The sequence below is a fragment of the Ambystoma mexicanum genome, chromosome 14 (genome assembly GCF_040938575.1).
Source record: "Ambystoma mexicanum isolate Mex_15411 chromosome 14, UKY_AmexF1_1, whole genome shotgun sequence".
NCBI classification, from domain to species: domain Eukaryota; kingdom Metazoa; phylum Chordata; class Amphibia; order Caudata; family Ambystomatidae; genus Ambystoma; species Ambystoma mexicanum.
In genome coordinates, this window is record NC_090940.1 from 316,962,481 (window position 1) to 316,976,705 (window position 14,225).

At 50.1% G+C, this 14,225-nt stretch overlaps 1 protein-coding gene across 2 annotated transcripts in view; it reads left to right on the top strand.

The window, feature by feature from the left end:
• Positions 1-14,225, top strand: part of TTC7B (tetratricopeptide repeat domain 7B) — a 2,178,739-nt gene that overhangs the window by 1,515,847 nt on the left and 648,667 nt on the right. For both annotated transcript variants that reach the window (XM_069637452.1, XM_069637451.1), the window contains exon 16: positions 4,679-4,795. In XM_069637452.1, the coding sequence (XP_069493553.1) occupies positions 4,679-4,795 (117 nt within the window). The remainder of the gene's footprint in view (positions 1-4,678; positions 4,796-14,225) is intronic.

A 14,225-nucleotide genomic window follows, 5' to 3' on the forward strand; every position in this document is an offset into this window, starting at 1 on the left:
TCCTTGGCTGTGGCATTGTGTGTTTAAATCAACAACAATTGACAACCCTGGGGCTCTTTAATATACCCTTCTTGTGTTTAGCAACTTCTGTTAGACTGAAATTGCCTGTTCTTTAATGACTCTTGGCTTGGGTATTGGTGGTATGACTAAAGCATCCCCAGCGGGTTGTTGGCGTTTGTTCAAACTCACATATTCAGTTGTAGGACTCTTTTGATTCAGCTTCAGCCCTTTATGTACATTTACATCAGTTCAGTATTTATAACGCTTAATAGCTTGTTTTTGTAAGTTTTCAACCCTTCGAAATTCGCCGCCTGCATCAGAGCACCCCAGAGTCACTTGCTTGTTTCAGATTCAATGGGTAAGTCGCTTTCAGCTACTCCGCTTCATATTTGCAGGACAGCTGGACAAGTGGCTTCTCATGACCAGGCACATCCTCTCTTTCGTAGTTGCCGCTGCTTCCACCATGCTAGTTGGTAGTCGCTCTGACTCCAGAGAGTCTCAGCTGCAACCCAGCCACCTCACACCTCTCGACTGCTCCTACCACGTCTGCTTCCTGCTGCGCAACCTCTGTACAATGTATTCTCACAGGGTAAGTGTTTCTTTTCCATGCTTCCCCGTTGTGCGACCTCTGCTGTTTGGAGTTTTAGAGGCACAGACCCTCTCGAGACCAGTCCTGGTCCCGGCGTCTTCTTGCTCCTCTACTTCTTCCTTCCACTGCATGCATGGTCTGCACTGACTTCTGCAGTCCTGTTTCCCCCTTTCCTGCCCCTGAGGGGGACTTTTAAGCCTCAGTCTCCCTCAGGTGTTCCTGCATCTTTGGTCCTCTGCACCCCTCTTCCTTGTCCCAGTACTGCAGGAATTATGGGACTTGAAGTCCCTAATGAATACGTTTGGTTTTTTAACCTCTCCTTTATTACAAATTGAATTTCTACTTTCTAAGACATTTAACAAAGGAATATCACAAGGATCAGGCATAATTCAGGTTTGAGAGGAGGAATATGGATATTTGGTCATAAGACTTCTATCATATAACTTCCTCTTATTATGCTTTTTGGAGCTATTGGAATGTATAGCCATATGCATTTTTTGAGTTATACCAGAATGGGTATTAATTTTAACACCGCATGGTTTATGGCTGAGTTCATTCACATTCAGATGGCCCATTTGTGGAACAATGGAATTATGATGACAACAAGCCATTACATACTATGGCATTTGTAGGATGTCTTCTTTAGAAGAGGTTGAAAACTGCATCTCATTCCACAAGTATCCCTCACTCCCCTGACCCGTTTCTACTCCCGGGTGATCCTCCTGCAGTACACCACCCCCTGAGGTCAGGATCACGAAGCGTCCACCTTTCCCTGGCCACCTGGGAGGATACTTTAGGCAAGGTCTCAGGGAGGGATCCGTATGATTCATCACAATATTCTCAGGAGAAATCAAACCACATTTATGAGCTTATGCACCTTATAAAAGGTGTTCTGACTAGAGTTAAGGTGTTAAAGAACTACAAAAACTGGCACCTCATTTAAAACTCATGTGACAATTGTGAGAGAGTGGTACCGCATGTGTGTTTTGTGGTGAGGGGGAGTTCAAAAGGTAGAAAGGATATATGGCTAGAGAGAGGGAAAGAAGTGAAAGGGATTTATTTAGAGAAAGTGTGAGAGTGAGTGTAGGTGAAGGTAAGAGTTAGTTGTAGGAGAGTGGTTAGTGGGTGCAAGACACTAGTGGGAGTAGGAGTGAGGGTGGAGTGATGCCGGAGGGAGCGCTAGGTGGAGAGAAGGTGAGAAGATCTGAGCACACAGGCATAGCCAAGGGATTGAGAGTAGAGCTATGGAGAGGGGAGAAGAGAAGGAGAGTGTGAAGTGGAGAGAGAGAGAGAGAGAGAGAGAGAGAGAGGGGGTAGACATTGGAGAAAGGAGTGAAAACAGGTAGAGAAGTGGGGAGGAGGGGAACTAAACAGAGGAGGGGTGGAGGAGGGAGATCCCAGAGGGAGGAGAGTAGGCAGAAAAGTAAGAGAGCAAGAGAGAGACGGAGTGTAAAAGGGAGAGACCAGACGAGAAACCCAGGTGACAGCAGACAGTAAATACAGACCAGAAGTAGCCCTTAGGAAATTCCCAGAGAGAGATAGATAGAAAAGGCCCATAAAATGTAGGTTTCATTCCCTGAATAGTCCTTTCTTAAGCAATAGTGATTACCTTGTGTTACAATATGTTGGGGACATTCTAGTGGCTAGGGCCATCTGGCTAGGGTGGAGGGTGCTTTGGGGGGGATTGAGAGAGCCGTAGGAACACCTTGGTTTCAACTGTCCCAGCCGTCTCAAATTATTTGTTTAAAGTATCAATAAAGTGCCTTAATCTATTATCTTTGTGGATTTCTGAGGCCATCTGTTATGCTCACAATTACCAAAATATTGAGTAAAATACAATTAAAACAAAATCTTATCTGGACTCTTGTCTACGATGACAGTTGCTGCAATTTGAATCGAATTGAACAAATAAATTCAGGTGTTCCAACACTTTTTGCCCGCTTGTATACTTTCAAGTTCCAACAACACAGTTTATATTTTAATCTAAGGTATTATGGCGTAAGGGTTCAGAGATAAAGGATTTCATATTTTTGCTACTTAATTATGGTCTTAATTTACACCACAAAAAAGTGTGGGACCCCAACATTAAGTTTGTAACTTATAAGTTCTTGTTATTTGTCTTGCCTTCATCTAAATAGGCTTAAATTGTTCCCCCTCAGTTTGCTCTGTGAAAACACTGGAGTTTACCAATGTATAACTTAGAAAACTAACTTTGTAAGGTTTATCTCCCCATAAACCTTGCCAGAATAGGTTTGGTCTAGGAGAAGACTATTGCATTTTACAAATCTGATATAGATACCACTGTGGGCATGTTAATACCTCTGGGATACATTGCGCTGAGCAGAAAATGAAGATAAATACGTTTTGGCTGAATCCATAACAGAAAGGAGAACAATTGCATTAAAGAGTAATAAGCTAATGAGAAGAAATGTCCTTCCTCACACATGGTTTTCTTATGCTACAAATTGGTGGTCATTGACAGTGAAGTTTGCGAGAAGCAAGGGTCAAGTCAATGGAGACTGAGAAAGGGAATTGGACCATTAGGTCCTGCCTTGAAGCCAAGTTTTGAGGTTAAGAATAGATGGTGTGAGTGTGAAGCAGTAAAGATTTGCATGAAAATAAACATTTTGTGTAGGTAGTTTGTCATTGAGAAAAGGGTCAGGAGCATTAATGTGATTTAGGGGGTTCTATGGGTTTAAATTACATCCACTATCGTTTCCCTTTCACCCGCTGTGAAATTAAGCTGATTTCAGATGAGAAGTCTGCGGGTTGCCTAGCCTGCAAAGGCATGGAGATAAAGATGTTTTTTTCTGCACCATGCCATGCAGCAAGTACCTTAATGACCAGCATTCCGTGGCATTATTCCTGATGCAGTAATATTTAGGGGTCACCTGGGATTGCCTTTTATCACTTTCCTTAGGGTGCCAAAGTTCTTTATTGGTTCAACAATCATGTTATTCCTATTTTCCACTTCGTCATTTTTCCCCGGTCAACGTCTGGAAACATCCGTTATTGTGAAGATATTCTGGCCAGTGTCATTTGATATAACTTTCTGGGGTTTATAGTGGTCAAAAGTCCCTTTCACTACCCTAAAGATTTTTATGAAATGCCATCCTTGGCAAGATGACATGTGGATGTGCTGGATGAAGCTGGGGGTCGCAGGGGTAAGGTTGTTGTAGGTCAATGTAAAGAATGGTGTAGGTTACATGAAGGGGCAAGATTAAAATGGAAAGTTGAGGGCATGCTGATGCTGGGTAAATCTCGAGCAAAGAGGAGGCTGTTGTAGGTAAATGTCAAGAATGTTGTAAGTGATGGGGAAAGGCAAGATCGATTTTTGAAGGTTTGGAGATCGCTTGTTGAAATCAGCAACCATCTCAAATGCGCTTGCTCCTTTCTTTCTTTCTTAGCTAGTGCTAAATCAAGAACCAGAAAGTATTCGTTTTCTGTTATGATGTATTATGTTATCCAATATGCATACCGCGCCCATCACTACCGTGGTCTTGCAGCACTTTATGTATTTTTTATTGCCAAAACTGAAAGATCCATGAACGCTGAACAAGGAGAAGGTCAAGAGGCCTTCAACATTTAAAACGCGCTAATCCTAACAAGAAATCTGTTGAGAAAGTATCAAGTCGCCTTCCAATGTTAGGTTACTTTATTTGTGCTACCTTGCAATTTGAGAATGCACCTGCTCTCTTTTTAGTGCAGTAAGAAGTCTTGAAAGATTGATACCTTTTATGAGGACCATACATGTTCTCTTTTGGCAGCTTCCAGGCAATACATACAGGTATCGAACACCAAACTGCTGTCTTTTTGCAGTTCTTTTTCCATCAGCTCAATGATTAATACCACATTACACATGGTTGCCACGTAACCTCAGGATGGATAAAAACGTTCTTTATATTTCCACAATATAAATCTAGACTGTTCGGTTTGCCTCCTTGTTAAAATATTTGTCATTTAAATACACACACAGCCGTCATGTTAAGAATATGTTCTTGCAAAATATGTAAATTGATAGCAAAGAATCAAGAGGTTGTCCTCCAATGAAAAAAAGATCTCATGTTGGTTCCTTCTTTCCATCCCCAGACTACTCTTTTCAAAAGTGAAATTGGAATCCCTCTGTAGAGGCCCTGATGAAGCACTGCTAACTTGCAAACACATGCTGCAGATCTGGAAGTCTTGCTACAACCTCACAAACCCCAGGTATGATGCTCTGATTATCTTGGAACTGCAGGTATGAAGTGCCTGCCTCTTAATGGCATCTTCAAATGGCGTTTGATATGATTTTGAGCAGTGAAAGTTGGGCTTCAGAAATTGAAATTCATTTTAAGGACTATGGAAGGAAGGGTCTAACTAACTGGTCTATTGGTGGCCAGCGCTGTGCAGGTTTAGGTAGTAAGCAGAAGTATGCTTTGCCCTTGCTCAGCCTGCAATAGTCTGAGGTTAGTATTAGCAACATTGTCCATGCAAAGTGTACATTAATATCCAATTCACCACAAAGTTCATCATGTGGATCCTTATGAGTTTGGAGAGCCTTGGGAGCGGGATATACTGGGGCGGTCCTGTATGCTGGGGGTCTGATTGTGTTGTCAGAAGCAACGTAGAACGCATACTGAGTGCATTCTCATGGAGTGCACAATTCTGTATTCCTTTGTGCACACAAGCGTGTAATGGTTTGCACTTGTATTAGCTCTATGCACATGAACGTTATTGGCTAATTTATATGATATTTGCTTGTTCTCATTTGTAAATGAAAGTGACATTGCCATCATAAGCTAGCAAATATGTTTTAATATTCGGCTAGCACATCAGCTGCCGGGGTAGCTCAGCAGTTTAAGAACTTTTCTCCGATATATGTGCTAAGCCTGCAGATCACAGGTTTAAATCCAAGGATCGCTGGTTCAGACTGTGATCTTTCCGAGGTCACTAGTACTCTTATGATGGGTTATAATAACATTCTCCAGCATGGGGTCTGGCATGGATTCACATGCTCATGAATATTCCCCGTCGTCAGGCTGGGAATCCTCGGTAAAGAAAAAAACCAGTATCAGTTTCGTTTCTGATCTGTCTTTCGTAGTAATAACCAATCACTGGTCTCTGCGTCATACTGACCACAGCCAATGACTGCCCTCTACCTAAGCACCGCCTCTGGCAGCCATCTTCAGATTTTTACCGCACGTTCATGTGTTGGGATCCTCGTGCTATTGCTCTCGAGCGTTAGTGCTATTTTTTCGCGCTTTTCACAAAAAACTTCGATTCTTTCGGTCAAAAGAGCCTCAAGCTCCACCGATCCTACATCCGATCAACGGGGACCCGTGTCGGATTCATCTGTGCCCCTCAAGGGTGAAGATTTCGTCGAGCTACACTTCGGAGGACTCCAGAAGCTTCTCAGGCCCGGTCTCGGAGATGGCCCAGGAGAAGGGAAGCTCGACGCCCGGAAAGCTGTTCAGGGTCTGCCCTGGATGCCAGCTGCAGAAAGTCTTCAAGGAGGACGAACACTCTTTCTGCCTTTGCTGCCTTCATGAGGACAAGACGCACGTGGAGAAGGACTGTGCGTTTTGCGGCAACATGTCGGAACGGACCATGAAGGACCGCCATCAACGTCTCGCCAACTGGCTGGAGGGTAAGAGCCCGTCCGGCGAGAAGAAGAAGAAATCCGAGCGGTCTTCTAAGACCTTTGAGGGCGCCCCGGCGACGGGGGCCCAACATAAGGCCAAGCACCGCGAATCCGCTGGCACCGGGAGCGCCGAACGGTCGGGCTCTACGGGCGCCAGGCAGGGCGCACCCTCCCCGGCACCATCAACCACGAGCCAACGCTCTGGGTCGGGTAAGAGGAAGGCCGAGCACCCGGCGAAGCTCCTGGAGAGGCCCCGGTCGAGCTCTAAGGCAGAGGAGGAGCGTGGCAGTGCCCCCTCCCTCAAGGATAAGGCGGTGAGCGCACCTAAGGTGGTGAAGGCCTTGATCCATCCGACCAAGCCCTCTATCGAAACGGTCGCGGCGGCCCTGGCTCAGCCTGTGGTGGCTGCACCAGTGGTGGCGACCTCAGGGCCCAGAATCTCCCTGCCTCCTCGGAGGGAGTCTTCCTTTGTGCCCATCGATAGGACCCCCGTGAAACCCTCCGTGGGGAAGAAGAAGGGGGGGCAGGGCGTCGTCGTAGAGTCGGCCTCAACCTCAGAAGAGGAGCTGATCGAGGTCTTAAGCCACGGCCTAGGCGTGGAAGAAGGCCAGCCCGTCGGAATGGACCCCGACGCAGGTGACGACGACGACATCGTCGAGGATACCGACGGGGCCCCTGCTCGCCCGTCGGATTCCCCTCTGCCAGCGCCGCAAGACAACTCGGCGGCCATTTTGTTGGCCATACAGTCCTTATGCTCCGAGATAAGGACGAGGCTACCGTTACCGACGGAGGAACCTCTCCCGTCGGGGGATCCAGAACCGGGACCTTCTGGTGTTCCCCCTACCAAGAAAAGAAGGATCCATCCACCACCTCCTTTTCAACCGTCGCGCCCCTTCCAGCCCTCCTCCCCGTCCACCCGAGGGGATGATACGGGGACTGACACGGCAGCGACGGGTACGGACGACGAGGCATACGACGAGGATTTTCCGTCGTCGCCTCCCGCCAGGGCCTCTCCGCCCGACGAGATCGGATCTTTCCACTCCATGATCTCCAGGGCTTCCGAGCTTTTCCAACTCTGCCCTGAGGAGAAGAAAAAGGAAGGCTTCCTTTATCAGCGGCGCGAGGCCAAGAGGAAGACGGTCCTCGCAGTGCCTCTGTTGGACGACATTTGGGATGAGGGCCTTTCCCTCCTCAAGAACCCTTCCACGACGCAAGCTAGAAGAGACCGGTACGAGAAAAAGTACCGGGTCCCGGACACGGCCCCCCTATGCCTCCGGGCGCAGCCTACCCCGGACTCCGTCGTCTCCGCGGCAGCCAGGAAGAAAGCGGGGGGGGGGGTGCGGCCTCCACATCGACTTCCCCGCCGGACGGCGAGGGAAAGAAATTGGATACTATGGGGCGTAGAGTCATCTCGTCGGCAGCGACGACGATTAAAGCGGCCAACGCCTTGGCTATCGTGGCCCGCTACGACAGGGAGCTCTGGTACAAGATAGCTCCCCTGCTGGATTTTCTGCCGGACGACAAGAGGGCGGAGGCCCTTGAGATCCTGCAGGAAGGTGAGGTGGCCTCGGACCACGCCATCACCGTGGCGACGGACATCGCCGACACTGGGTTCCGCCAGCTGGGCAACGGCGTTTGCCTTCGACGTCGTGGATGGCTCAAAGCTACGGACTTCCGGCAGGACGTCCAGACCAGAGTCCTGGACATGCCCTTCGACGGGAACAACCTGTTTGGGAAGACAGTGGACGATTCCCTTCAGGCCATCAAGGCGGATACTGAGACGGCCCGGGCCCTTGGAGTCCTGCAACGACGGACGCCCTTTCGGAGCGGCGGAGGCAAGGGCACCTCCAAAGGTTCCGGCGGCGGTTTCGCTTCCTACCGTCAAGCGGCCCGCTCGTCGTCGCAAGAGGCCTACAGAGGACGAGGCAAGTCTAGCGGACCCCGCCGTCGTCGCCAAGGAGGTCAAGGCGGCAAGGCCGCGTCCAAGCAGGATTGAACCGGCCGTGGGGTCGGGCCCCCACCGAAGCACCCCGGTGGGAGGCCGGCTGGCGGGCTTCGTCAGCGTGTGGGAGTCCATCTCCACCGACCGTTGGGTGCTGGACGCCCTGGCCCGGGGCCACGCGCTCGAGTTTCAAAGAAGGTGCCCGCGCGTCCCCCCCGTGGCCAGGAAAGAACTTCACGTCCCTCAACTTCTCCTGGAGGTAAAGGCGATGCTCAGAAAGGGCGCCATCGAACTCGTCCCAAAGAGGCTTCGGGGCTCCGGAGTCTACTCGAGATACTTCCTTGTGAAGAAGAAGACGGGAGGATGGCGCCCCATCCTAGACCTGCGACGTCTGAACAAGTTCATCAAGGCGCAGAAGTTCCGGATGGTCACCCTCCAGCACGTCCTGGGTCAGCTGGAGGAAGGAGACTTCCTATCGTCGTTGGATTTGGAGGATGCCTACTTCCACATTCCCAGTTCAAAGCCCTTCCCTTCGGACTACGGTCGGCACCCAGGGTATTCACCAAGTGCCTTGCACCGGTGGCGGCGCAGCTGCGCCGCGAGGGGATTCACGTCTACCCCTACCTGGACGACTGGCTCATCCGCGCCAAGACGAGGGAGCTCGCCGTGGTCCACACGGCAAGGACCGTCCAACTCCTCACGGACCTGGGATTCTCCGTGAACTACGCCAAATCCCACCTGGTGCCCGCGCAAGTCGCACTGTTTCTGGGAGCGAGGCTCGACACAGTGTCCCTTCTGGCCTCCCCGTCGGAGGAGAGGACCAGGACCATCTTGGGCAAGGTGCAACGGATGTTGGTGGCCGACGCGGCCAAAGTGAGGTCCATCAAGTCCCTCCTCGGGATGATGTCTTCCTGCATCTACCTCATTCCCATGTGCAGGCTCCGGATGCGCCCGTTGCAAGAATTCCTGGATGCGCACTGGATCCAGACGACGGGCAGCTTCGAGGAAAGGATCAAGCTCGACGAGAGTTTCCGACGAGCGATACGGTGGTGGGGCACCCGCGCGCATCTGACGGCGGGCATGGACTTCCAGACCCCAGCCCACCAGGAGACTGTGACCACGGATGCCTCCCTGGAAGGGTGGGGAGCGCACACCGAAAATCTGCACGCAAGGGGACTCTGGCTCCCGACGGAGAAGTCCCTGCATATCAACGTCCTGGAGCTCCGTGCAGTGTTTTGGGCCCTCAGGTCCTTCCTTCCGTCCCTCAAGGGCAAGGTGGTGAGGATCTTCACCGACAACACCACCACCATGTTTTACATCAGGAAACAGGGCGGAACCAGGTCCCCAGCGCTGTCCAAGGAGGCGCAGGACCTGTGGCATTGGGCAGTCGCCCAAGGGATTTTTCTGGTGCCGTTTCATCTGGCAGGGATAAAAAACACCATCGCCGACTCACTCAGCAGGGAGCTGCGCTCGTACCACGAGTGGGAACTACGGCAGGATCTGGTGGATCGCCTCTTCCGACGGTGGGGCACACCCCAGATCGACCTGTTCGCGACGGCGACGAACACCAAGTGCCGGAGGTTCGCCAGCAGGTTTCCCCAGACGAGGAGCATGGGCGATGCTTTCTCGTTCCCCTGGGAGGGCCTGTTCCTCTACGCGTTCCCTCCCTTGCCTCTGCTAATCCGGCTCGTCAACCAGCTCAAGAGGTCACGGTGCAGGATGATCCTCGTCGCACCTGCGTGGCCGAGGCAGATATGGTTCCCGGACCTTCTGGACTTGTCAGCGTCCCCGCCGATCAAGCTGCCGGCGGACGCGGATCTACTCTCCAGGGAAGGAGGCGCCATCCTCCACCACGACCCGAAGTCGCTGAACTTGCAGGCCTGGCTCCTGCAGCGCTAGAGTTTGGAGGATACGACATACCGGCCGATTGCAGAGAGGTTCTTGCAAAGGCCAGGGCGTCCTCGACTCTTAAATGCTACGGACACAAATGGAAGAGGTTCTCTGTCTGGTGCCACGCACAGAAGATTAACCCTCTACGGATTACGGCTCCCCAAGTACTGCCGTACCTGCTGACGCTGGCCAAAGCTGGTCTGGCACACGCGTCCATCAAGATTCATCTTGCTGCGATCTCCCGATACACCAGAACCACGGGCCGGACGTCCTTGTGGTCTCATCGTCTGGTGAAAGAGTTCATGAAGGGACTGTTCAGATCGTTCCCGCCGGTGAAGGCTCCGGCCCCGGCGTGGGAGCTCAACGTGGTGCTGACCAAGCTCATGGGACCTCCGTTCGAGCCTCTGCACTCGGCCCCGTTGAAGTTTCTATCGTGGAAAACAGCTTTTCTTGTGGCCATCACCTCCGCACGACGAGTGGGAGAGATCCAGGCCCTTTCCTGCAAGGCCCCGTACTTGACTTTCCACGACACGAGGGTAGTGCTCAGGACGCACCCCTCCTTCATGCCCAAGGTACCGTCGGACTTCCATCTCAACGAACCCTTGGTGTTACCTGTGTTTTTCCCGTCGCCTTCGTCGCCGGCTGAGAGGACTTTGCACTCGCTGGATGTAGCTAGAGCGCTGAAGTTCTACGTGGACCGCACGAAGGGTTTTCGGAAGACGTCACAACTCTTTGTGAACTTTGGACCTGTCAATCAGGGGAAGGCTCTCTCGAAGGCTTCCATCTCCAGATGGCTCTCCGGCTGTATCATGTGCTGTCACCGGTTGGCAAACCGACCGCTGCCTGGCCGTCCGAGAGCCCATTCCACCAGAGCGATCGCAGCTACCACGGCGTTCCTATCTGGTGTGCCCCTGCTGGACATATGCAGGGCTGCTACGTGGAGGTCGACGCACACCTTCACGAAATTCTACTGCGTCGACCGGGATTCCAGGGAGGAGTCCAGGGTCGGCCAAGCAGTGCTGCGCAACCTGTTCGCCTGAGGTGAGCCTGGTGAGGAGGTAAGATGCTTAATGTTGAGTTGATGTGATGCTTAATGTTGAGCCTTTGCCACCTCCCGTGGTTGTGCATGTGTGTACTGCTATGTATTCTTTATTCATGAGCATGTGAATCCATGCCAGACCCCATGCTGGAGAAGGAACAAGTTACTTACCTGTAACTGTTGTTCTCCAGCATGGGTCTGGCATGGATTCACATGCGAACCCTCCCGCCTACCCCTCTGCGGCTCTTCACTTGGTCATACTGCCACTTCACGTGCTTCCAAATCTGAAGATGGCTGCCAGAGGCGGTGCTTAGGTAGAGGGCAGTCATTGGCTGTGGTCAGTATGACGCAGAGACCAGTGATTGGTTATTACTACGAAAGACAGATCAGAAACGAAACTGATACTGGTTTTTTTCTTTACCGAGGATTCCCAGCCTGACGACGGGGAATATTCATGAGCATGTGAATCCATGCCAGACCCATGCTGGAGAACAACAGTTACAGGTAAGTAACTTGTTCCATGTGTAGACGCGTTTGTCAGTTTCATTTATCCCCTTTTAGCATATTGTTGCCGTTTTCATGGTATCCAGTGATAAAGTCGCGGAGATTATCCTGCGGTAAAAAAATGCTGTTTTCTTTTTTTTAAATAGCACTTATTTCACATATATATGTGGGGGGGTGGGTAATGGTAAGTATTTATGTTATGGTGAGTGATTGGGCGGGGAGGTGGGGGGAGGTTGCGGAGGTCTCCCTCACATACATATGAAAAAAGTAAAAAAAAAAAAAAAATGAAAACAATTCGGCATTTTTTACCGCGGGATTTATTATGGCGACTTTCATGGAACCATTTTCTTCTGGACATCCTCTGTCCTCTGGTGCCAGGTTCCTGCTCACCCTACCGCACTGCCTCCGGGCAACCCCTTGCACTGGGGTTTGTATTCTGCACCCATACATCCCCATCTGCACTTATCAGACCCACCTGATCTGCTGCCTCAAACCTAGCACTTGCCACTTGGCTGCACTACCACTTTGTGCTGATTTTATTATTTATTTATTTTATTATTATGTATCCTGTTTCTCCTTTGCTCTGCACTTTCCACTTTCTCCCTCCCTTCCATGCACTTTTCCCTTCCCCCTCCCCCATGCACTTGCAAGTTCTCAATGTCACTGGGCCTAGTAAGATCGTTGTTTTGTTCTCCCCTGTTCCCCTACCTTGCCTTGGCGCGCTCTGAAACACCTGCGTATGAGCGCGATATAAATAAAATATCATATCATATATCATTATGTTCAACTAGCGGCTAGCCCATCTTTGCTGGCATGAATGCTCACTCCCAGCATGTTTTACTTTTGTCTGCAAGTGCCGGAAAGAAGGGAAACCGATGACCCTCAAAATGGTCGAGTGCTTGGAGGAACTACAAAGCTACATTTTATGGTGGGAATTACAGTAGAGACTTTAACCTCTAAACTGGCTGTGGTGTGGGCTGAAGGACTGGATTACCACGCACAGCCCGCTGCAGCCAACATAAAAGCCAAAAGTGAAAAGGCGTGGGAGGGGCCTCGGACAGAACGTCGCCCGGGACCTCCTTTTAAGCGCGCATATATGACTGTAATAGACCCGGGCAGGGATCTAACTTGTGGTGGTCTTATTGGCAGAGCAGTGGTCAGATATACATACCTTGCTCATATCGCCAGTGAAATGACGTTTCACTGTTCTTCGCACTGGCACACCTTCATGGTTTTCACAATGTATGCACCTGTACAGTACCCGCAGATCTAGGTGTGGTGCCAAACCTGAAACCACGCAGTCTCTTTCTTTCTACTAGCGCTAGGACGGCAGACACTGTGATATTGAGCCGGCTTTGTTAAATAAAGGCCCAGCACGACCAAATGTGGCTGGTCTTAACCCTCGTGCACTAATGCACTCCAAACATGTTCACTGGTGTTTGCACTGGAACAAACACCAGTGCAAGTGTTGTTATTGCACATCCCTTAGCACTTTTGAATGTCCTTCCATGCACTAGTGCGACCACAAGCGCAAATATAGTAATTGCGTTGGTGCTCTACCCAGTACTATATAAATGCCAATAAAGGTGTTCCAACAGAAACGTCCAACAGCCCCAGCAGCAGGTCCCTTGTGGTTTCACTGATCACTTTTTTAAATGACGGCCCTTGTTTGTCAGTCCTTGTCCAACCACTCTTTGTACAACCTTGCATTTGTCCTGCGAGCATACCCTATTTTCTCATCCCGTTTTGACTGCATAATGCTAGTTCTGTCTGCCACCTTTATTTTCTATCCACCTATGCTGCCCTTTTTTTCCAGCAGTCTCTGTCCATTCCCTTGGTCTCTGCTTGGTCTTTCTACTCTCTGTCAGTGGGCCACCCTGGCCCTTTCTTGCCAACCCTCTTTACCTTCCTACGCACCCCCTTCGTTGTTCCATCTAGTGTCACACCCTCACCCCCCCCCCCCCCCCGGGTCCCCTATACCTCCACCTTACCCTGGCTGGCTGTGTCCACTTTCAACCTTGATGCTCCTTTCCGCTACCCCGGCCCTGATTATACTCGTTACTGGTGCTGGCACACTGGGAAGCACAGCCCGAGACATTGCTCTACACGGTATGCAGTAGCCCCTTCCCTGCTACGCCCATTCTGCCGCAACATAATGGCAGTCGTGAAAAGGAAGGTTGATGGATCCCCAGTATGCACTAATTTAACAAGCATGGTGCTCTACCAGTTTCCCATTTCCAGAATACTGTGGTTTGACTTTTCCAGTGTTTTCATTTCATAGTTACATTATAATTCCAGTTTTGACAATCCCAGTATGTTCCTGGTTTGCAAAATCGAGGTTTACCTCTAGTTCATCATCATGATTATATCCCTACTTTTCCTTTATTTATTTTTTTATTTTTTCCCTTTTCCTTATTATTTTTTTCATTTTTTTTTAATACTTTATGATTTACATACAGAAAAGCAATAACAATAATTGGTACAAATATATACACATTACAAGAATAAACCATTATAACATAACTCCAAAATCCCTACCCGCCCCCCTTTCCCCAGTATGTACACAGTTCACATTTAAAAATACCCTAAAAAATAAAAAATCCAGGTCAGTACATTGCCAGAAATCTACCCCAAATCTTCA